The 24,371-nt window shown below is 37.7% G+C and overlaps 1 protein-coding gene across 1 annotated transcript in view; it reads left to right on the top strand.

Annotated features, from left to right (window-relative positions):
- The first annotated feature begins 5,569 nt into the window (after positions 1 to 5,569).
- Positions 5,570 to 24,371, top strand: part of CRPPA (CDP-L-ribitol pyrophosphorylase A) — a 96,712-nt gene continuing 77,910 nt past the window's right edge. Inside the window, exons 1-2 of the mRNA XM_065753246.1 lie at positions 5,570 to 5,754; positions 12,054 to 12,333. Of these exons, the coding sequence (XP_065609318.1) occupies positions 5,594 to 5,754; positions 12,054 to 12,333 (441 nt within the window). The 5' untranslated portion in view covers positions 5,570 to 5,593. The remainder of the gene's footprint in view (positions 5,755 to 12,053; positions 12,334 to 24,371) is intronic.

The following is a 24,371-nucleotide window of genomic DNA, read 5'->3' on the forward strand; positions in this document are numbered from 1 at the left end:
ACATTCACTGAAGTTCTTTTACATAAAACAGAGGAGAGTTCAGGGAGAGGGCCTAAGAAGAAGAGGAAGTACACATCCAGCCCTAACACATGAACAGACTGAGAAATGGTGGGACTATACAAAGTTTTAAAACAGATTCTGTAGCACAAAGACTGTTTTAATTGCAGCTGAAGCAAGTTTAAACATCTGTTGCCTGTTAGATTATTATTCTATTTATTTACTTACTTATTTTTCATTTATTTTTGGGATGGGTTGAAGAAAGCTCTTCTAGATTCCCTATGGCCATTAAACTGGGATGAAGAACAGAGGTCTGACTATTTCTAAAATGTAAAGCTGTATTTTTTCCCCCCACTGGAAGAGCCTGCTGAAACCTTTGCTTTTGTACATCGTTACTGCAGTTTTTAGGATGGTAGCCAGAACAGCTTGTAGCAGAGTGAAATAGGCTGTTTTACTCCAGTGCATCTTTTGTTTTCAGATATTGAAATATCTGAATCTGAAATGTCTGAATCTGGGTATGATTAAAAGAGGTGGAAAAAGAGGAAATGGCTCAAAAAAAAAAAAAAAAAGAATAAAATGACATGGACAAAAATGTGCCGCTTGTTCTTCATTTTCTTCTGATAGTCACAACTTTTCAGGAGACCACAAAAGAAATTGCCAGGCTCAGCCCTAGCCAATGCATATTCTACCCTTGAGATTTAATAGACTGCAAGATCTAAATTCACTTGGCTGATAATTTCGGGCTGCGTGTCTTCTCCTTTCATGCCGAGGGAAGAATGTACAGCACTGTTCTAACGACCGGTGCCAGTTGTTAAGTCACAGTGACAGTGGAAAACAGTCTCTGGATCTTCTGTCCCTCAGCTTCCACATGTTCACCTTTCTTAGGGTCACCATACCCGGCACTCAGGTCATCTGACACCCCAGTAAACAATCTCTGTAAGTTAGTACGAGTAGTGATGTTGAAGCTGAGAATTTCAGCCTATCCAACCCTGGCATTACTTAGGATCTGACCAAAGTACCTAGAAGCCATGAAGACCGTCCAGGAGCCAAGCGTTTAAGACTAAAAAGAATATTATTTCTAACAAAAAATTACATGAGGTTTCAACCTCATCATCTACTTGCCACAGCATTCCTGAAGGCAGTAGAAGACTTTCCTGAAGTCCTTTAATAGCTCTGAATTTCACAAAAACTGTTGCAGTCAGGAACTTTAACCTTTGTGAATTTCTGGGTTAGATACTACAGTGTTCTCTTCTGTTTAAATTCTTTTACTTTGCATACACAATGTACTCGAGCTTAGCTCATGAATTAACTTTCCATATCCTAAAGAAATAGCCTAAAGGATTATTCACTAGTGAAGGGATAAACACATCACTGGAAGTATAATATCTTAGGCTGAAGCTTTAAAATTTGTGTCCAACATCAAATTAAATCCCTGCCATTTTTTTTTCCTCTGGCACTTGCTCAGGACATGCTTTTATGCTTTCTCTGTGCATCAAATATGCATAGGCTCCAGAAGAAATGTATCTACCAGAATCATGTGAAACCACAACAAAAGTGTGACACAAAACACACACAATACAACATGTGAAACTCAAAATATGCTTTTCAACAGCTACTTAAGGTAAAGTATAAGTATGGAAACACTCTGATGTGCGCAGAAACCATATTTTCTTTATATTCATAGCACTCATATTCTCTAGAAACACCTCAGTGGTTACCTATCTAAAGATCATGGAGAACTTTCACCTCAACTAAAACTTACAGCTCAGTATACCATTTTGTGAAAAATCAAACCATATATCAATAACACTTTGCAGACCCATCCATGAAGGCAATAGCACCTATAAATTCCTTATAGATCTGATTTATAGGTATTTCTATGTACGCTGTATATTAGGCATATAAGCATTCTTTGATTTTTGATAGCCAACTATTTACATCGTTCAAGTTATGTACATGTATAACTCCTTTGCTGAACAGATGTTTTGATCTCAACTCCACATAGCAATAGGAGCAAATAAATAGCACAAAGTTTATGCAAATATTCTGTACATCTATAGGAGCTTTCACCAAAGAATCTCAGAGCAAGAAATAACTCTTTGCAATGACATTTGTAAAAATATACATGTAGAAATATACCAATATGAATAAGGTAAGAATTCCAACTTGCTAATTATGATTTACAGTGAAAACTGTTTTGCCTTTTTTAACATTTCCCTCTCTGTTCCACTGCCTCAGCACTATGCTCCCTGTGACACGGTGACAGGGAAAGCACTGTCACCCCAGAAGAAACACTCTGAGTCTGCTGTTAAGCAACAAAGACTGGAGCAGGGAAGGAGCAAGTCAGTTCGAAAGGATAACCTTGAGGACTGACTAGGCCTCAGTTGCAGGCAGCAAGCAGAAGATTGTGAGGTCATAAAAGACAACTTTCACGTGATTAATTTTTATAATGGTCAAACAGAACTGAAATGAAATATCTGGAAACAAAATGCCTGCCTGGACACTACATTTTCTCTCTTTTTTTTTTTTTCATATACAGATTATACAGATAGAGAAACGATGAAACTGTAACTCTTTGAGATCTGCTGTAAAGTGCTACAGATAGAAATAGGCATGCAAGATAAACCCAGAATTACTGCCATTGCTTTCTAATGTTCTAATCTCCACAAATACGCAAAAAACCTGAGTCTTTACTTTGTGAACAGTGGCTCCAACAACAGCAGTGACTTAAAGAAGCCTAATATTGCTATCCTACTTAAACTGAAGAGCTCTCTAGAGAGAACTTGCTTGCTTGCAGTTTTCAATTTGTATTTTATAGCAAGCCATCATAAAAGTAATAACTGTTATATATCTGTATAAAATCAGTGAAATACAATTGGGGGAACACAAAGTTCTGGCTAAAATCCTACACTGCTAACTGCTCAGAATGGTGCAGATATCAAATCTGCTGCAAGAACGGGTCTCAGAAATAAAGTATTTTTACTTTTATGCTGTCTTTTATAAATCTATATTAGTATCATATATACATATATATTATTTATTTATATTTATTAATGTCTCATATATATTTATACTTCTATACTAGTATCCTTTATATCTACCTATCTATATAATGTTGTGGGGTTTTTCATAATTTTGCTTTCACGATTCACTTTAATTTGCCAAATGTTCCCTGACTGCATGCATTCCCCTTGAAACACACTATTGTGAACCTTGCTGCCAGTGATGAAAAGGTAAATTCATCCAACTTGGCCTGCATTTAAAACAAAATGCTTTAAGAGTTTAGAAAAGACTTTAAAAAGGGGAGAGAGTTTATCAGTTAATTTATACTGCATTTACAGAGGGCTCAAATCCAGTTTTTGATCAAGATATTGAACTTCATCTATCATAGAAAAATCATTCAGTATGATTTCTGCCAGTCCAAGAATTTAATTCTCACCTAATGTTCCCCATAAACAATATTATAGGTTTCAGTCACAAAGGTATTTTCACAATTTTAAGTGAATTTCTCCTCTGTCATTTCATTTTGATTTGCATGTTTTTCTTTCTTCAATGGAAAAGGAAAAATAAATACTTTTAAAATATATGACAAATTTACTGCATAATTGCAAACTACCCTTGTGGTTTCAGCTGTTACACTCCTGCACAGAAAAGATGGATTAAACTGCTGTTTATTTGCTTTGAGTCAAAAGGTAGCCTTCATTTCTCTTTATTGAATAAAAAAGGTGCAAAATTGTTCTCTCAGTAGTTGCTGATTTACCTTTTATCCCACTTCAAATGCTTATGTACAAGCCTGCCTTGGACACAGTAACAATATCATAAAATTTAAATCAAGAAAAATGTAAAATGGAATGGCACTGAAGCAAATTATGTAATCACAAAATACCATTGTGTTTCATTGCATGTTACTATCAAAAGAGTATTAAAAACATGTAAAAATTAAAATCTAAATGCTCTTAACTCTTGCTAAGGCAGTATAAATTGATAAGGATATCAAATAGACTCTACCTTCCTAGTCACTAAGAAAACAGAAAACTCAAGGAGAAATAGCAGTAAAAAGTAACCAAGACCATGGGAGTCTATGTACTGAAGAGTTTGCTGAAGAAATATTAGGTGCCATCAACCCAAAACAAGAGTAATGATACCCGATAACAAAAAAATCTAAAGTACCTCTCAGACCAGAACGTCAATGCCAATATCCAAGGCACTAACCTACTAAGGATTTCCCTTTGTCACAACTAGTCCTGAGACGAAGTTGAGAAGAAAAGGTGGCTTTTTACTACTAGAACAGTTCACCTGTGTGAAAGTTTGAAAGGTAGAAGCGGAGAGATTTCATACTTAACAAGCTACCTAGAGAAGTTAATTGAAAATCACACATTATAAAATGTACATATAAAATTTTGCCCTGTATGAGAAGTAATTTCTTAAGGACACATCGAGCCTCATTCACCTAACATGATAAGGAATATGGGCTTCAGAAAAAGAACAGAACCAACTGTGCCTTGTGGTTTTCTATCCTGAATTTCTATTGGCTCTTTAACTTTCACAGAAGAAATTAATCAACATGGGAGAAACAAAATGGGGAAAAACTACCTGGGCAGAACAAGGTAAAACAGACTGCTGGAGTATAGAGGAAGTGCAAAAATCAAATGTCAAGAAGGGGAAAATAATTCTGAAGGGATTCTGTGTTAGGGAGAGTCCTACATGCTTGCTTACTTCTCAGAAATAATGTGCAGTGGGAAGAGTCATGGGAACAAAAAACCCAAACAGTTTATTTTGCTGATTACAGCAATACAAACGATCAAAAAGTCTCCCAGATAAGCTACACTTGTCTAGGGTAATGACTGTGCTCTTCGTGAACTGAAATGTGAAGATTTGGCTCAGGAATTCAGAGTGTCTGCAATAAAGAAAACCTGCCATAAATGTGTTTGCATAAAATGGCTGCAAGAATAGAATAATGTAATCTATGTGACGAACGTAAATACTGGAGGAGCCTACCTGAAGAAGAAAATTTCAGCTTTGCTATCTGATAACAAAGAAGTGCTGGGGATCTGTACAGAGAAGAGTTCAAACAAATTCCAAAGGTCTGAAAAGAGAAAACATACAAACGGATGTAATCACTTCGGAATCAGCTGTAGGGAAAGACAATTTCCAAGACGAGAAAGTTTAAAACCCACCAAAAACGAAAAGCAACAGATGATGAGAGTTCCCTATAACAGTCCTGAAGATAACAGGACCGCAAGTTGTCAATTCAGTTTTCGCACACTTTTTTTCCCCGCCCGGCCGCGCATGCGCTGTGGGGAACTACCCTCTCGCTGCGCATTTAAAGGGGCAACGTCCACTCTGCCTGCCCAGCACCTCGTTAGCGTGCTCGGTGCGGGAGGGTGCCTTCCCTGGTGCGCCGAGCACCGCGGGGCTGCCCGAGGAAGCTCGCGTAGCGGGCGAGGAGCAGGGCCTTGTGGCTGCTGGAGGCGGGCGGGCGCGCGCTAGATTCTTTGGATCACGGGCGTCGCGGACAAATAAACGACGCGGGCGGTTGCGCCGTGCCGGCCGAGCTCTGGCTGCTGGGGGGCGGGCGGAGGGGAGAGGAGCGGCGATGGAGCCCGGCAGCTGCGAGGCCGGGCCCGCGCTGAAGGCGGTGGCGGCGGTGCTGCCGGCGGGCGGGAGCGGTGAGCGCCTGGGCGGTGCCACCCCTAAGCAGTTCTGCACCGTGCAGGGAAGGCCGCTCGTCAGCTACACGGTGCGGGCCATGGAGAGGTAATGCAGGCGCAGCGCCGTCCCCCCCCGCCCCGCGGGGCCTTCTCCTGCTTCCTTCCCCCAAACCCGTCCCTTGGGGTCCGGCCCTTCCCCGCCTTCAGCCTGCGGCCTTGGGCAGCCGCGCACCCCGAGCTCTCTGTGGGCTGCCCCTCGGAGGCTTTAATTTTGCGTTTCCATAGTATCTATTCCGCCCTCCCCAGTAAATTGTGTTGGAAGCACCCAGGCCCAGCAGAGGCCGGTGTGTGTGTGTGGCTGTTCTGAGCTGAAAGCTTTGTGCCCGCCTCAGGAGGGCCACATGCTTCCCCAGGCACTGTGGGATCCCTGCACTGCGGTCCAGTGGGGTTTTATCCTCCTCTGCATCATCACTTGCTTGAAGCTGCACAGCCTTCAGCTGCTGAAGGGTCTGTTTAAGGCACTCAGCCTTGAAGGTTCGGATCTGCAAGTGTATCAGCTGCTTTGATGGGCTGTAAACTCTGCTGCAGCACTTCAAGATAGTCTCAGTGCTTTCCAGAGGGTCACAGGAGGTCTCACCTGCTTCCACCGTTGGACGTGGAATTGATATAATCCAAAGACTTTTAAACAAAATCAGTCTTTTTAAACAAAACCACTGCATGTATCACCACTTCACCATTACATTCCATGATGCAATCCCCTGACCAGCAGGAACTTAACTGCATGTTTGGCTTTAAGTTACGCTTACCATGCTGGAAGCTGGTACCTATAGAATGAGGCTCTGTGTGAGTTTTCTGTTTACACTGGAGCAGATTTTAAACAATAGGGTATCTTAGCCTTATACAAAAGAAAAACCTGATTCCTGAGTTTTAGGTGTGCCACTGACAGGTAATATGTTATTGTCAAATGTTAACATAATATGGATAGTCTAACTAGTCATTTAAAACACTGTGGATAGTGGAGTGTTGGGATTTGTTTTATAGTAACTTGTAGGAAAACAAACCTTCCATTTTTAGAGAGAAGAAATACGGAGGAGGGAAAGGTGGTGAAAGAAATGGAATTGCCAACATCTCCTGAAGTTATGAACTCATGGAAACTCGTGGAACATCAAAACTTGAAACTTTTTTTTCTTTTTTTTTTCCATTCCCACACAGGGAGGCTTCCCTTGGGTCACTCGTTATTTTATGGAAGAAATATTGCTGGTTTTCTTTAATTCTCAATAGCAGCCAGTCACAGAGCACATCAGAAAGCAAAACGTCCAATCCAAAGCTTGTCACAGCTGTAGCTTCTGCCAAAATGTCATGGAAATCTACAGAGAATACCCTCACTCAGTATACTGGAAACCTGGAAAAGAAAACAGAATGTGGTTTGGGAAGGAAATGATATACATAGGAAGATAAAACATTTGTTAAAAACAAACAAACAAAAAAACCCCCTTTTTTGCTGCCAGGAATCTCTGGGAAAATGTCAGTTATTTGAGCAATACTATTTATGTCCTAAAACTGCAAAAAATTAGAGTGATTTCAAGTTGTACAGTCCAACCAGGAGTGTGTTTCAAACTTGATTGTGCAAGTAACAACCTGGTACTTTGTCCTAGGTTTTGGAGTGTAGTAACTGGTGCCAGTCCTGTCACAGTCAGAGCTTTCTGCCATCTCTGCACTGAATTAGAGCATTGTCTGGTGTGTGTGTGTGTGGGGAGGGTGGAACAGATACATTCTAAAGCTTGGAATGAGTCATTTTCTGCTCAGTTGTTTCTGACTCCGAAACTGCAAAGGAGGTTGCTTTTTCTTACTCTGTGACTGTGAGCACAAAATGAGGAACATTTCACAATCAACACCTCACGAGGAACTGCTGTTTATCACATAACCCAGAAGGGGCAGATTTTCTGTGTCTAGCTTGATACTATCTTCTGTTGTTTATTGTTTACCTGCTGTAATTTAATAAATAATTCACTCATTTGCATATAGTAACTTCTACTGACCTTCTGGTTACCTCAGCTACTGTTGCTATTTTTAAGCTTTTTTTTATTTGACGAAACACAACAAGAAAGAAATACATGAGTAAACCAAGAGTTTGCAGCTGATTTTCATGCCTCTTTTGAAAATGAGGAGAAAAAAGATTTATACAGCTAAAAGGAGAAAGCATCTTAAATACTGATGTAGAAAAAACTGTCAGACAAGACAAGAGCAGACATGAATGAATAAGTAAGTATTGCTTCCTGTTGCATAGGATCATGGAATGTAGAAGGTTGACTTGCCAATAATAATCAAAGATAATGCCCTTAGGAAGAAGAGATGAGAAAAAATCATGTAAGGAGGAAGGGTTGTTTTTTATTAACCAGTACACTGGCATTGATAGTTAGGTAAGGTCCTACCCTGAGGATAAATAATAAAGTATACTGGGGAAATGTCTATTTATCGTTTTTTCCCCATTGAATTTGTTTCTGATTTTGTTGAACTACGTGAGACTTTTGCATCAACTCCAACAGGACTGTAGTTCTTTTTGCTTCTATATAGATTCTTCCTTTGTTTTAATTCTCCTGTGGATATATATCTATATATATAAAGATATATATATATATATTTGGTGTAGAACATTCCCCATTCCTTTCCTGATGCAGGGAGCAATCTCAGCTCTGTGTGCACTACTGAAGAATTTTACTAAAGCTATGGAGAAGAAAAAAGAGTAAGGTAAAAGTTGATATAAAACTGTGGGACAAGTAAGATGCTGTTAATCTTACTGTGCTCATATTTTGCCAGTCACTGGAAGTACAGTGAGAAGTTGTGAAACAGGAAAGCAGAGTTAACATATTTACTGGCAGAATAAAATTTTTCCTTAAGGGTTTCAGACAGCTTTGTTTGTTGCAATGTAGTCTCATAAAACAGGTGGCTTGATGTCAAAAAAACATCACCTGAGGGAAGCTTCAAAATAATCACCTCTTCGGAAGTGTCTTCTGTAGTTTGTTTGCCAAGTACTTTTATTTTTTTTCTTCTTGGCTGGTGTATGATCCCTGTCTTTCCAGGTCACACAACTACATTTTTTGTTAAGTATATCTAGCTTGATAACTCTATTTAAGTTACTCTTGAAATTGCTTATGACCAAAACAGAATGTTAGCAAATAGAATGCTATTTAAACTCTAGGAACATATTTTTGTCTTTCCTGATCAATAAGGAATGCCAGTTTAGTCCTTCAGGAAAAAATGGATATTGATTTATGCTAGATACTCAAGAATTTTCTTCATGTATCCATGAAACTTCTCATGCTTGAAAGTTCCTCCTGCTTGAATGGTATAAATACATATATTTTTCCTTTATGAGTAAAGTTACGATGAAACTTATGGAGATTTGGGGAAAAAAAAGGGAGAGAAAAAAAATGACCTTGTTTCTCTGACACAACTGCTGATCTTAGGTTAAGTGTGAAGTGAGTTGCTATTGTCTAGAGTTGCAGTAACACTGAGGATTTAAGGCTCTCAGCGTTGATTTATATCTGAGTAAATTAACAGAGGCTTTTTTCCTTCTAGTAAGGTTGAAGTCTCAAGACAGTTGTAAAGCGGTCGTAATGAAAGTTGTTGCTTTTGTTTCATTTGATGAGGTGCAGTTTTCCACTTCTGAAGTACAGCTGATGCTGTATGGAAGCATTTCACTCTTGTTTTTATTATTTGTTAATGGGTACATTATTCTGATGTCTTCCATGCCTTGTTCTGTTTGTCTTTAAAGCTTGTGTTATCAGGCTGCACATTTTTTCATACTTTTATATTACAGTTGTAAGGCAGAAAATGTATTTACTATTTATAACTTTTTCAGCAGGTTTTGAGCTTGTTATTTTAGTATGAAATCTTTCTAAAGAAAATGGCGTGAAATTAATGGGAAGAAAGATAGCTCGCTGTCAGATTGGCTCTGTGCTGATGTCTTTAGATCATTTTACAACATTTCCATAAGCATTTCTTGAAAAATGTAAACATAATTTGGTACGCAGTAATCGTTCATGTGAAATTTGTAACATGTCTTACTGTATTAGTATGATGCATGAATTTTGTAAGTCAGTTTTGATGGGACATTTTAGGCTTCAAAGCACAAACTGTTCTTCTGCCTAATCAATCCAGAGGATTTGTGTATACCTCTAGAGGAATATGTTGCATCTCTAAATCCTAGCTCTAATGATAGGACATTAGTCCAGAATGAATTTGAGGACAGGCTTGGGTGTATAAATGTGTTTATCCAGACACAGGGTGGAGCTCTGACCGCATCCTGTCACTTCCCAGTGTACTGAAGAAGAAGAGGCCTTGAGCCATTCAGGCCCATCTGTGCACAGATACATCTATCACAGGCTGGCCAGTGCTTCGTAGTTCTTGGAGATGCTGTGTACTACTCAGCTGCATTGTGATCTGTTTTATTTCAGTCCAGAATGGGGATGCGAGCGTTCTTCCATAGTCACTAGTGAGTGTGCAGAATGCCTACTCCACTCTGCTGTTCTATGAGTGCTCTGCAAAGAGGAGTGCAGAACTCAGTTTTTTGGTTAGTGCAAAACAGCTCTTCTTGAATTTGCTATATTTAAATTCCTGATTCTCAATATTCAAAAGAAGAACTGAGATGAATCCAATTAGTTTGCCCTAGTTCTGAGCTGAAGGCATGCAGAAGTGTTAAATTTTGTGGCTAAGTGTAGGACTGTGCCAGTATTCATTTCAGAGAGTTGCAAACCTTTTGATGAACCTATGGTGAGTGACAAGTTGAAATGAAACTTGAAACCATACGACTTTGTGTTCTACATTTACACAACTTCAATACTTAAGAAATACTGAGAATATGTTGGTTTGGCTGTATTTTCTGCCTTTGTTATAACAAAGTGAACATAAGGACAAATACTTTTCACTTTAAAAGAAGTCTAACAACGCTGCAATTTATTTATTTTTAGAAGTTATTTTAAAATTCATTAAAATAATTTTTGATGGAATTCTATCTGTCACAAAATATACAAGAGCTTAAAGATGTGTTGTTTCACTGGTTCAAGGGAAGTGGTTTGTATCACGATTGACTTTGCTTTTGGAATAAGGGTAGTTCCTAGGTATTGCTTTCTTATGCTTTACTGCAGAAAACAATAGATTGAGCATTTGTATTCCCAAAGAACAATACATTTTTCACTATTGTGAAATACTGCAAGTATTTAGTGCATCTTGTGTCTGCAAAATTAATTTCTACAGCTTTACTGTAATTTTTACAGTTTTACTTGTAAGAATATACCATAACTGTTTCTCTTCCTCCAGAGTGGAATGTGTAGGCTCACCATAAGTGTTGCAAATAGTAAATTGTTTTTGAAATCATTGTTCACCTGATGAATTTCATGTCAGTAAAATAAAACAAAACAAAACAAAACAACAAAAACATACCCTGTTCTCTGTGGAGAAACAGAAATAATTTGAAATACTTTTTTGATGCTTTCTACATAGTATTTAGTATATAAAGCAGTCAAATAGCTGCATTTGAATAGTGATATTTGCATTATTTTGATGTACAATATTGTGTGTGGAACTTGACTATATTCTTAGGTACTCTGACACAAGTGTGATTTCAGCCTAACTTCAGTTATGATTGGTTTTATTCTTGTGGATTCTTCACTTCCCATGCCTGTTTTAATGCTAGGCCGATGCTATCATTAGAAGTTTGATTTTAAAAAGATGCTTTTATATTTTGGTACTGCTATCTAACAAAACTGTTTTCAAATTTTGTAGCTCTGTAGAGTGGAAACCTTTACACACATACATATTCTCAAACAATCAGCATGTTTTGAGTCAATGCTCAAGTGTTATCATTTTGATGATCTGCAATCTATCCTTTATAATGATTTTTTCTTCAGAGTTTTTTTTCAACCTCTTGTTTCGTTCCTCTTATTCAATTGTACACAGTATACTCAACATTAGAACTCAGAGTATTCCTGCTATATTCCAGGATGTACCAATTGATTGGCAGCTGTATTTTAGAGGGAACTAAAGTAATAGATTGTTGGTGATTGATTTTGAAGTAAAACTTGAAGATGGGAGTGAGGATTGAATAAGAACTGTTTTGAAGTCTTTTCAAAGAGTTATTTTAAGTTTATTTCTGCAAACTGCTTGTTGAAAGGAAATCCCTCCCCAGAATTCCACTTACTTTGGTTGACATCCGTGTATCAGTAGAGATCCTCTCATGTATCTCTGCTCTCTTTTTAGGTGTAGTATGATAATACACAAATAAACATGTACTTGAGAATAATGAGAAATTATTTAGCCAGCTTCAGTTTCATTCAGTATGAATTTCTTTGTCATGGAGATATCTATAGTCATTAATTCTGTCTGTTTTTATACTGTTTCTTCTAGGGTGAGCTGGATATCTGACATTATTGTGGTGGTTTCTCCTGAAAATATTGAAACGATGAAGTCTATCATTGAGAAATATGGCCACAAAAGAGTTACAGTAGCAGAAGGTGGAATAACTCGTCACCGATCCATTTTCAATGGACTGAAATTATTTTCAGAGAATGGGTTTTCCAAGCATCTGCTCCAGAAACCAGAAGTAGTGATTATCCATGATGCAGTGAGACCGTTTGTTGAAGAAGATATCCTTCTAAAAGTGGTGATGGCTGCTAAAGAGTGTGGGGTATGTACTATACAGCAAAGCAACTCTGCAGAGCTCTTATGCAATATACAGCATAAACTTATGGTAGAAAAATGAGGATGCCTCTTGGAATTGCATTAATGTATTGTGTTGATTTCAAGATTCAGAACCTTTGTTACGCAGAGAGATAGAATGGGGAGGAGGTGACATTTTTTAAATGCCTCAGAGATTACCTGACATGGAAAAGTGTCATAGAGAGTATCAGTAAGGTACTGAATTAATCAGCAATTTGTGGAAGTTGCTATGCAAGTAGAATGGTAAATTTGTTAAAGACACTACCAGCAAGAGGACCTAGCAAATGAACTGACTGATGAGAATAGATGGATATAACTTATGACTTTACCACAGCATTATTTGTACCGTTTGTTGTTGGCTGTCTACGGGATTGAGACCGGAGAGTGGTGGTCAATGGGTTAATGTCTGGATGGAGATTGTTGATGGGTGGTGTTCCTCCGGGGTTGATATGGGGTCTGATACTCTTCAATATCTTCATCAGTGACATTGACAGTGGGGTTGAGTGCACTCTTCAGCAAGTTTGCTGATGACACCAAGCTGTGGGGTGTGGATGACACACCAGAGGGGCCTAGACAGGCTTGAGCAGTAGGCCTAGGTAAACCTCATGAGATCCAACAAACACAAATGCAAGATATTGCAGCTGGGTTATACTCAGAGAGTGAATGGTCAATGGCTCAATGTTTGGATAGAGAGTAGTGACAAAGGATCAGTACTGGGTCTGGTGCTCTCTAATACTTCCATCAGTGACATTGATAGTGAGATTGAGTGCATCCTCAGCAAGTTTGTGTATAACACCAAGCTGTGTGGTGTAGATTATGTGCTTGAAGGACAGGATAGCATCCAGAGAGAGCTGTAAAGGTGCAGTGGAAATGCTAAGTCAAGGCCTGAAACAGTGATTGAGCACCTGGTAGGAAGGCAGGGACAGCCCAGCGGAGCTCGGGTACATGCAGTACACCTGAGTGACTGGAAGGGCTGGAGCCAGGATCCACTCCTTCCTAGACCTCAATTAAGGGTTTGCAGTACTGGCAAGGATATCTTGCTGGAGATCCCTGCCTGCCTGAGGCCTTCTGAGGGTAAGCAGCTGTTTTCCTTTATTTCTGTGCCTATGGCTGTTGTATTTGAGCAAAGCCTCACCTGTTGCAGCCAATGGCCTTGCTCCTCTGCTGTCATTGCAGTGCTTCTCTTCATGTTACAACAGGCTAGAGCAGAGAGCCTCATGAAGTTCAGCAAAACCTAGGTCTTGTACCTGGGTTGTGGCAATACCTACAGTACAATCTGGGTAGACTTAGGGAGGTACTGGTGAATGGTTAGCTGGACATGAGCCAGCAATGTGCCCTCACAGACAAGAAAGCAGATCGTATTCTGAGATGTATCAAAAGGAGCACGGCCAGCACATCGAGGAAGATGATCCTATACCTCTACTCTGCACTAGTGAGACCTCACCTGGAGTATTGTGTCCAAATGTAGAGACCTCAGTACAAGAGAGATATGGACCTGTTAAGAGTGTTCCAGAGGAGGGCTGCAAAAATGATATAGTACACCTCTACTGGAGGTTAAGAGAGCTGGGGCTGTTCAGCCTGGTGGAGTCTCTGGAGGGACTTGATTGTGGCCTTTCATTATCTAAAGGGGAACTATGAGAAAGAAGGGAGCAGACTCTTTTGCAGTGTCTGTTGTGGTAGGGCAAAGGGAAATGGTTTCAAACTGAAATGGGAGATTTAGTTTGGATGGAAAGCAGTAGTTTTTTTTAAGTAAGGGTGGTGAGGCACTGGAACGGATTGCCCTGAGAGGAGGTGGAAGCCCCATTCCTGGAGATGTTCAAGGTCAGGCTCGTGAGGCTCTAAACAACTAATCTAGCTGCAGGTGTCCCTGTATGTTGCAGAGGAGTTGGACTAGATGACCTTTAAATGTCCCTTCCAACTGAAATGATTTAAAATAAATAAATGAGGTAAAAATTTTTGGGTATTAGAAAGGTATGGAAATCTACCACTGCTGGTCTCTTTCAGGAAATGAGGTAAAAGATAAATTGATAGATTATCTGCAGCATTGGCAGTAAAGCTTTTTTTTTTTTGAAAGCTCATAATGTAAAAGGGAAACGTACCACTTGTTAAGAGATTTATTATGAAAATTAAATTATGTATGGTCTCACAGAAAATTGTTAGAAATCTTAATATATTAAGTTTGCTAGCAGTTGGTTTGGTCTTTTTTTAAGTTGGTTTCATTAGAAATGTAAATAAAATAGAAACTCTACTTTACAGTTTTCAGTGATGTAGAATGTAAGTTTCCAGTCATTAAAATTTTAATTCTGTTAGAATCTTTTTCTGTTAGAGAGGTTTTTGACCTTCCTCATTTAGACCCAAATAGCTTTCCAGAATTATCTGCCAAAGGCTATATAATACATAGATTCCCTTTGTAAATCTGTTTTAAATGAGATTCTTGAGTAATAGAAGAACAAGGTTAATTTTACTGATGATGAGTTGAAATGAGAATTAACTGTTTTCTCAGTGTGTGTGTAATATTTTTTCCTGTTTTTCTTTTTAATTGGCTATAAGACTTTTTAGTTAAAAAAAAAAGGGAACAAAGGTAATTTCAATTGACATTCTCAAGATGATATATTCTAGTACATTTGGACTTCTGAGTAATAAGTATTTCCGCACCTAGATCGCTGAAGTATCACTTATCCTATGAAGGTGGTATAATACATTCTACAGTCTTTTCCATTGCACAATGTTAGAAATGTGTGCAGTCTTTATTGCCTCTGCCATGGCTTTATGTGCTGACTTAAAGCCACTGAATTCTGTGAAGCTAGTCCTCAGTGAACTGGACTCTGTAATCCATTAGCTGCTGATGTTACCTGTAGAGTAATTGAACAGGGAAGCATGAGGAAAGCTTCATATTATGTTAACAAAAGAAAACCAACCAACCAAAGGCAAAGCTTCCCATCTGATTAAGTGAGGTGGTTATCTTTGCTAGACAGCTATAGGATTTTGAAGATTGGAAATCTAAGATTTTTTCTCCAAACTTCCATGCATCGTTTCGAATATCTGAAAGATTTTGATGAAGGGAAGCTATTATCTTTTGTTCTTTCTGTAATCCTTTGCATGTCTAGAAGAGAATAAATTCCTCAATCTTTCAGTACAAAAAGTAATTATTTCCTTTTGCTTTACGTAGAAAGGTACAAAATCTGGCAGAAGCATCATATTAGATCACTAATGTAATAGGGATAATGCTGTATTGTTGTTCATCTGCATACCATATAGATAACATAATTACGAGAAGCTTTAATGTTCTTGAAAATGGCAATTGATCAAGTAAATTATTGCACTTCTAGCTGCCAATTGTCAGACAAATAAATTGCTTTATTACGCTTACTAATCAGTTTGTTATTTGCCTGTAGGAATTCAAATGTGCAACCTATCCAGGATTAATAAATTATCCCTTAAATACCCCCAAAAAACTCCTAGATTATTTGCAAATATTACTTTGTAACCAATTAAATTCCATTTATGTTTTTGGGTAATTTTGTAATTAAAATTAAATGTTTCTAGAAAAAAAAATCTTTATTGCTAGTAAAAGTTGAGAAAAGTGGAAGCTTCAGAAGGCATCAGTCCAAAGCCTCTAGCAATATCTCATTGCCAACATTGCATTTGAAACAACAGATCTAAAAAAAAACTGCTTATAAGAATAAAAATCAGGAAAGTGAAGACTGACAGGAACCTGTCAGTTCTGCTATTGAGAGCTTAAAAAAGAAAAAATCTTTGTTAAATACAGTCTCTGACTATGTTTGAAAGTATAGAAATATAGTTCACTTATTTGAGTGAAAGAACTGAATCAGAATGACATTCTTAATATGTGAATTCTGGAAATTGTTGAATGCAATTATTCTCAGGTTTAGCAAGGATCTGAACAAAGCATAAATTCCAGTAAAAATGTACAGTGCTACTTTGTCTCACAGTCTCTCGTTCACATACATGATCAGATAATACAAGTTCTCTGTCTGGAGAACACCATTCATCTGCTCATTGTCTTCTTGCGTCTGAGTTTACTCGCAATGAGTGGTGTGGTTATCAGTCTTGATGTATTGGAAAACCAGAGTAGAAAATACACGTGCTTGCCTTTCACCCACTTAGACAAAAATATAAAATTTGCATTAGTAAAGTATGGCGAGTGGCAAACCAAAAAACACAGCTTTTTTTCCTGCTAAAAATAAAAGAGCATGTGAATAAGTAGTGAGGCTGATCTAGTCTAGCATACTTACATCAGGAATGGACTGTTGGAGTAGTCCTACTCTGTTCTTTCTTTATTTTTTTAAAAGGAATATCTTTTTGTTTCCTTGTTATCTACTCAGTTTTTCTTACATATGGAATATTTTACACAAGATTTGTCCTTTTTTTTTTGTAATCAAAGACTAGTTTTAGCCACCTATAAAGGCTATATCAGTATTTGATGCACTGTATTTGAATCATATTTATGTGCTAGGGTATCTGAAGTCATTGTCTGTCTGTTTTTCCCAGGTTTCTGCTTTCATTGTTCTTTGTACTTTGGAGTCTCTTTCTGTCCTGTCAGGTAATTGTGCAAAAGGAGAATCAGGAACTGGTGACATCACATTAACATTTTGATGTCACTTATATTCCATTGGTGGAGGGGGTTCTGAAGTTTAGGAACCTCTGACTTATGCCAGTGCAAAAATGTGTTCTAATGAATGTTAGGTATGTGATATAGAAATTTAGAATTGCAGAATCACAGAATTGTAGGACTTGAAGGGACCTCTAGAGATCATTGAGTCCAAACCCCACCCAGCTCCCTAGCCCAGGTTGCACAGGTAGGCGTCCAGGCGGGTCTGGAACGTCTCCAGAGAAGGAGACTCCACCACCTCTCTGTGCAGCTGTGCCACTGCTCTGTTATTGTAACTGTGAAGAAGTTCCTATGCACATTTGTGTGGAACTTCCTATACCTCAGTTTGTGGTCCTTTCCCTTTGTCCTGTCACCACACGCTGCTGAAAAGAATCTGGCCTCGTCCCTTTGCCTCCTACATCTTAAATATTTATAGGCATGGATCAGATTCTCTTCTTAAGCTGAACAGATCCAGGTCTCAGCCTTTCCTCATAATAACAGTGCTTCAGGCCCTTTATCATCTTTGTGGCCCTCTGTTTGACTCTTTCCAGGAGATCCCTGTATTTTTTTTTGCACTGGGGAGCCCAGAACTGGATGGAGTATTCCAGGAGAGGTCTCACTAGGACAGAGCAGAGGAAAACAACTTTTGAAGAGCTTGGTTATTTTGAAGACCAAAATATGTTCAGTAGCCCTGAAACTTTTCTGAATGTGTGAAAAAATCAAGGCATAGTCTGCCGGCACTTGTAAAGTTATTAGTTCTGACAGATTCAGTTGTCTTTATTTCCCTCAAGTCTGTGAGCTTTGGAAACCCCTTAATACAGAGTATTGTGATTTTTTTCTTTTATTTCATATTTGAGAGTCATGAATTAACTGTCTGTGTATACATAGAGCAAGAGAAGACTTGCATCCGGACCAGATGACCTCCAGAGTTCCATTTCAACCTCTGGCATTCTGTGAGTCTGTGTTTGTGCTGGACATAGTTATACATTCTGATGTCCAGAAACTAGCATTGGAATCTAATCCCTATTCTGTGGTGGAAGAAAGTAACAAGCATATTCTTTAACTGTCTAAATCTTTTAAGAAAGTTAGAGGGTTTGATGAGACAAATGCTGATGATAAAGATGTAATTTTCTGCCATGTAATTTCTGTGAGTTATTATAAGCTACAGTTTATTATTTGAGAAGTTACTTATTTGGATATACTTTTTTATTGGTAGTATGTGTTTACAATATCAATTTAGAATGCCCTCTATGTGTAAAGACTGGAAATGGTTCTTTAGGCTAAATCAAATATGTAACAGCTTTCTTTAATCTGTCCAGGTCTCTTTATTCAAGGAGAACTTTCCTATTGAAATATGGACATTTTGATGGATATAATCAATATAATTAAAATAAATGCATTCTTAGCAGTTGAAGAATTAGGATTTGATGATAGAATTATTTCCAAATGTGAGACTCTTAGGTATGAACTTGATACAGAATCTGTGTGCATGAATTCTCATTTATTGTACGATAATAATAATTTTTTGAGATATAACTGTGGAATATAAAAGTAACCCTTCAGAGTGTACATATCTAATTATTTTATAAAAAAAAAAGATTTGGAAAGCTGTCTGTTCTGTAGGAACTAATGGAAATTGAGAATGAAATATTTCTCACCATTTAAAGGGTTGAGTACTAGTAGTCAGAATTGTTTCTGAGAGAAGGTGGCATATTTTTAGGTTAGGGTTTTCATACGTTGAACATATAATGCTAGAGTTGTTGAGGATCTTTAAGGAGGAGGAACTCCACAACCTTTCTGAGCAACCTGTGCCAGTGCTGGGGCACCCACACACGTGGGTTTGTGCTTCCTATTGTTCAGAGAGAACCTCTTGTGTTCCAATATGTGCCTTTTGCTTCTTGTCCTGACACTGGGCACCACTGAAGAAAGCCTGGCTTTATCTTTTGTACATCCTCCATTCATGTATTTATATAAATTGATGAGATCATCCTTGAGCCTTCTCTTCCTTAAGCAGACCAAGCTTTTCTGTATAGGATAGATGCTTCAGTACCTTAATAATCTCTGTGGCCCTTCTCTGACCTCATCCAGTATGTCCATTTCTCTCTTGCTCTGGGGAACCCAGTGCTAACACAGCACTCCAGGTGTGGACTCATCAGCCCTGAGGAGAGGGGAAGAAATCACCTCTCTTGACCTATTGGCAGTACTCTTAATACAGCCCAAGGTACTGTTAGTTGTCTTTGCAGCAGGGACACATTCATGACTCGTATTCAACTCTGTTACCAACTTGATTCTCTTCTCCAAAGCTGTTTTCCAACTGGGTGACCCCAGCATGCCCTGGTTTGTGAGCTTGTTCATCCTCAGGGGCAGGGCTTTTCACTTCTCCTTGGAGTTGAGTGTGCCCTCAGCATAGGTGCATATGATATACATTTAATTTGTTAAAAGACAGAATATGTGAATCCCAGCCTCCTACATGTAAATTATACAATGATCTGGAGCCATAAGTATATAGCTAGTCTGTATACAACAGCCTCATAAAGTCAATGTTTTCATCTTTGGCTTCAAATGATGATACAGTATTTATGCTTAAGCTATTAGGATTTCTTTTCCGAGGTGTTTGTAGTGTGATTTTGCTGCTTTATGGAAAATTGTTCTACAGTGTATTCTTTTTTTTCAAGTCTGTAGTGGATAGCTATCAGAAACATACTAATGTTTCCATTGCTTTTGGCATTATTGGCCCCATAGAAAGTTAGAACCTTCTCAGTAAAGCCTTTGTTTTCTCTGTTGAATGGAGACCAATGAGTCATTGCATTCATTAGGAAGAGTGCAACTCAACCAACTGAAATACATGAATCATAGGAACATAAATTGCAACCCCCCTTGCTTTATTACACTTTTGAATTGTACTATTAGAGCCTGAATAACTATGCCTACTACAGCTAATATGTACTCCTTTTAAAAAAGAGGAATGTCATCTGGTCTGATACCTATGAGAAGCTGCATTAAGGCCTCCTCTGAATTTCCCTTCCTTAGCAGGGTGTAGGCTAAGAGCTTAGCACAATAGGAGGCTTGGAAGTTTGGTTGGTGAGCTGGCATTTATTATGAAGGGAATATGGATGTTTTGTGGCTGCTGAAAAAATGAAGACTGGAGCATATGTCAGCTTGTTAGAATTAGCTGTAGATGAACTGTTTACTTTTTTATAGTAGCTTTTTAAATTCTGTTCTGTTGACTTCAATGTTTACAAAAAAATTGCTAGTGGTGAATTACAGTTACAACTTATAAACCTTCCAGGGCTTGCTTCAAAATAACATGCAAAACAAACTTCTGTAAAATTGAAAGGAGTAGAAGGTGGAATATACACTTTATTTGCTTTAAAAGGAGCACACTTAGTCTCTGCATAGTGTCTGTGGAAGATATATAGAAGAGTAAATAGAGGAAGAGAAAGTGGAAAAAGCAGTAATCATTGCTCTATATTCTTGCCTATCATTTGTGATCAGTATTACCTTATTCCTTGAGGAGACTGGAGTCTTAGTATAGATGGAATAATCTGATGTCTAGAGGTTTGTATAGTGGAATCTTTTACTAGGGGTTTGCTGTTCAGATACAAGGTGCAAATTACAGCTTTTTAATCTATTAGTGAAATTTTCAGTAAGAAAAAAAATGTTAACTGGTTCACTTCCACAACTATTTCATTGAAGATTAAGAAATTCATAGATTAAAAATGCAACAACCAACAATAGTAAATAGAAAGCTGATCTAATCCTTTCATATAGAATCTTTAAAGAAATAATTTCATTAAATATCAATTCAATTAAATATCAGTATCAATTTTGTTTGTACACATTTTAAATGCAAGATGGCTTCATAAAGCTGTCTAGATTATTTTTTATCACTTTCTTTTAATATGTGGTTTTTTTTAACTAAAGCAACAAAGGTCATCTGTCTTTCTATATTTTAAAGATTTACCTACTTATGTATTTCATATACATATTATTCATATGTTTGTATGTATAAATTGCACTCATCAGTGTTGAAAATGGAGAATCTGAATTATTTAAATACACAGTTGCCGTGTCATGGAATCCTTAAGGTTGGAAAAGACCACTAAGATCATCTAGTCCAAGCATCCTGATGAGCAAATGGAAATAACAAATTTAGTGCCAGATGGTTATATGATGTCAATCCTTAAGCTGGTAGTCAAATAATGATGCTACTGTTTGAGGTGTTTGTGTTGATTTAATTAATAATAAAATCAGTGTTCTAAGACACTTTTGCTTTTGTCTTTCATTCTGCATATGGTAGATCAGTGGGCAGGAAATGTCAGGTATTTATTTTATGATATTTCGGAGAATTATCTGCTAGGAAGGATTCTGATTGGAGCTTCTGTTTTATCAGCATATCAATTTATTAGTCTTTTGGGGTCTCTCTTGCCTGTAGTTGTCCTCTTCATGTCATAATAATAAGCACTTGAAATGAGATAATTTGGGCCACTTGTGTGTGGCAGAATCTGAAAGAGACTCTCAGCCATGTTTCCCTTGATAAAGATTAGGCATGCACACCTCTCCAGATTTTTCTGTTTTTCACCAAATATGGAGTTTTTTTATCCAAAAGTGTCTCCAGCTGCATTTTTGGCCATTACATTATCTGGATGGTTGATGGAGGGGCAATACCTGCCTTGCATATTACATGAAGTTTCTGAAATTCAAGATGACATGTTTCATGTGCTATGTAAGTTTCATGGACTAATTCTGTGGTTATCCTTCTGCTTCCAAGAAATCATGTAATTTAAGTAGGATATTCCCCTTGTTCTGTCTTTTTGAAGGGAATTTCTTTGATTTTCTTTGAGAAATCTTACTTTTCCTATGGAATAATATTTAGAACCTAGCAAGTTGTTGATTAGATAAAAGCAATATTTTCTGTTATTTGTAAAGGTAAATGCTTTAAATATGAAAGAATGGAAATCCACATGTGCAGTCTTAATTTCTGAGGAATAGTTTCAGCTATCAGTAATCTTCGGTTTTTTTATAGCTAATTGCAGCTCTGACATGTCCTGATATACATGTACTATCCCCAGTTACTCAGATAATATGTACTGATAAAGGTGACCTCATTAGGAGAAATGTTTTCTTTTTCTTAAGGAGTGTCATAAATATACATTACATTTGTTCAAGGAATCCTGTCTCTTTGAAGTCAGTTCAATGTACATTATAGTGTCAGCTCATTAACATTGGTTCAAAGTATATATTAAATTTCCGATTAAACATCCCGTCTTTTGCAGCTAGGAATAAACACAATTATAACTTCTTCCTTCCTGGTGTTGGTTTAAGATTAACGTGTCCAAATTTAGTGAATTCTGCTGTTATTCCTACCCAGCTGGGCAAACAGACTTTAAGGAAATTAAGTGAAGTTTAGCATACAAGCCCTTTTCATAGTGTTCAGCACACATGTTCAAATTAGCTTTCTTTTTGTCTGGCTGATTATTAAGTTTAGTATCTGTGTTACACCAGGCTTGTTTAACATTTCAACCAGTTCTGTCCTTAGGCAACTAAAATCTGCCAGTATAAACACATGGAGGCAACTAGAATTGGTACGTTTGATACTATCTCTGAAGGAACTTCAGAGCATCTCTCCTCAAGAAGAATCAAAGAGATGGTGTGTTCATGGTAACTTAAATTCTAATTTTTTTTTCAATAAAATTCTAAGTAAGTAATTCAGATTTACTCTTGCTCTTTAATAATCCAACAGTCCTTAGTCTCTGAGTGTGCAGCCCAGATTGTGAATTGCACTTGTTGATAGAACTGTTCCAACTGCAGAACTGCCACACAAAGCGTGAGCATGTATGTGTGATAGACCCTGACCTTGAATTTGTGTTAATGACAATGAGAGTACTTCTGTGTTTACTGTGGCCTCCTTTTCTTTACTCAGTCATCCTGGATGTACTGTAGCCCTGTCTTCATGCCACATCTAGCACTTTAGGGGAGGGTGTATAGCTGGGGTACTTTTTATGGGGATTTTTTGAATGTGATATTAACCGAAGGAGTGTGGTTTTTTTTTGTGTGTGTTGTTTGTTTTTTTTTTTTTTAATTGAATTCATGCAGCCAGACTGCTGCCTTGTCAGGCTGTACAACAAGTAGATGGGTTCTGGGTGCAGAATGAGGCTCAGAACTTTGGCCACTGGGTGCAGAGTAGTTTGGAAGTTTGGCTGGTTTGGGCTTAAATATGTTTTAAAAAACCTGAACGAGTTTTCAAAAACCGCATAGGTACAGCTAATCCTTGTTTGCAGCTGTTCCTCCATATGGGAGTGTAGCTTATAGTTTGTGTTATTACTTTGTCCAGTTGATGTCATCCAAATAGGATTTTTGTGCCAGGTAGGATAAATGGAACAGATACGAAGAAGTACTCAGTCTTCCATCTCTGCCATGGGCTCAAAAGGTTCCTTATAGGTTACAACTTTTGGTGATAGAGAAGATAAAGTGTAGCCCTAAGTGACAGCTGGATGTGAAATATAGAGATGGAAAAGAAAACCATAATGTGGTGTTTTATATTTCTGTGAACTACTTTGAATGGACGGTGGAGAAACCTTTAGATAGTTCTGACTTTGTTTTATGAAATATTCCCCACTTCAGATTTACTATATAAAAAATGTGAAAAGGTGATCCACTTAAACATGTGAAATACTTTAATCTTATAGCTGAGGTTTTGTTTTATTTTTCTTTGAAGGTTTTGCTTGATAAATTTGAAATGGGAAATTTTTCACAAAAGACAGCTCTGCTAATTTAAGTGGCAGTTACTGAAGATGGCTGAAGCATGTTCATTATGATAGATACAATTAGCTTGAGTGCAGATGTCTGAATAGAAGTGCATGTTTCTACCTGTTTCATGCATCGCAGAAATTGTGTTTATTTCTGGTGTTTTTTTTCTTTTCATACTGTATGGAGGTGGCTGTGAATGCCCTTCATGGCAACTAATTAGATTTGTGTATAAGAATACTTACTCTGTAGTAACATGTGGAAATGGTTTGATGGAAGAAAGTGAGAGGAAATTAATCGTAGCTGTTCTGAGCTTCTTTTGCTGGTTCATAGCCAGACCTAATTTAGACTGTAATTCATGAGGAGATGGTCGTGTTTGGTAACGCAAAAATAATCTTTCACTTAATAAAGAACATTCCAGGGCATATTTTCAAATTATTGGATGCCTAGCTGGTCTAAGTTAGCATAGATTGTGATTTGTTGTTGTTATTATGTAGGTGAACAGTGTTTTAACTCTAACCCGCTCTGTGGAAGAGCAAGATAAAACTGTGTGTCTGATCATTTTGGACTAACTTCTGAAGGTTTAAGGCTGTGATTCCTTCTCACTTGAAGTTCAGGGTTGTGAATTGGCCATGTAAGTGAGTTCT

The sequence above is a fragment of the Cyrtonyx montezumae genome, unplaced genomic scaffold (genome assembly GCF_038088225.1).
Source record: "Cyrtonyx montezumae isolate F1298 unplaced genomic scaffold, pur_monq_1.0 scaffold_8, whole genome shotgun sequence".
NCBI lineage: Eukaryota > Metazoa > Chordata > Aves > Galliformes > Odontophoridae > Cyrtonyx > Cyrtonyx montezumae.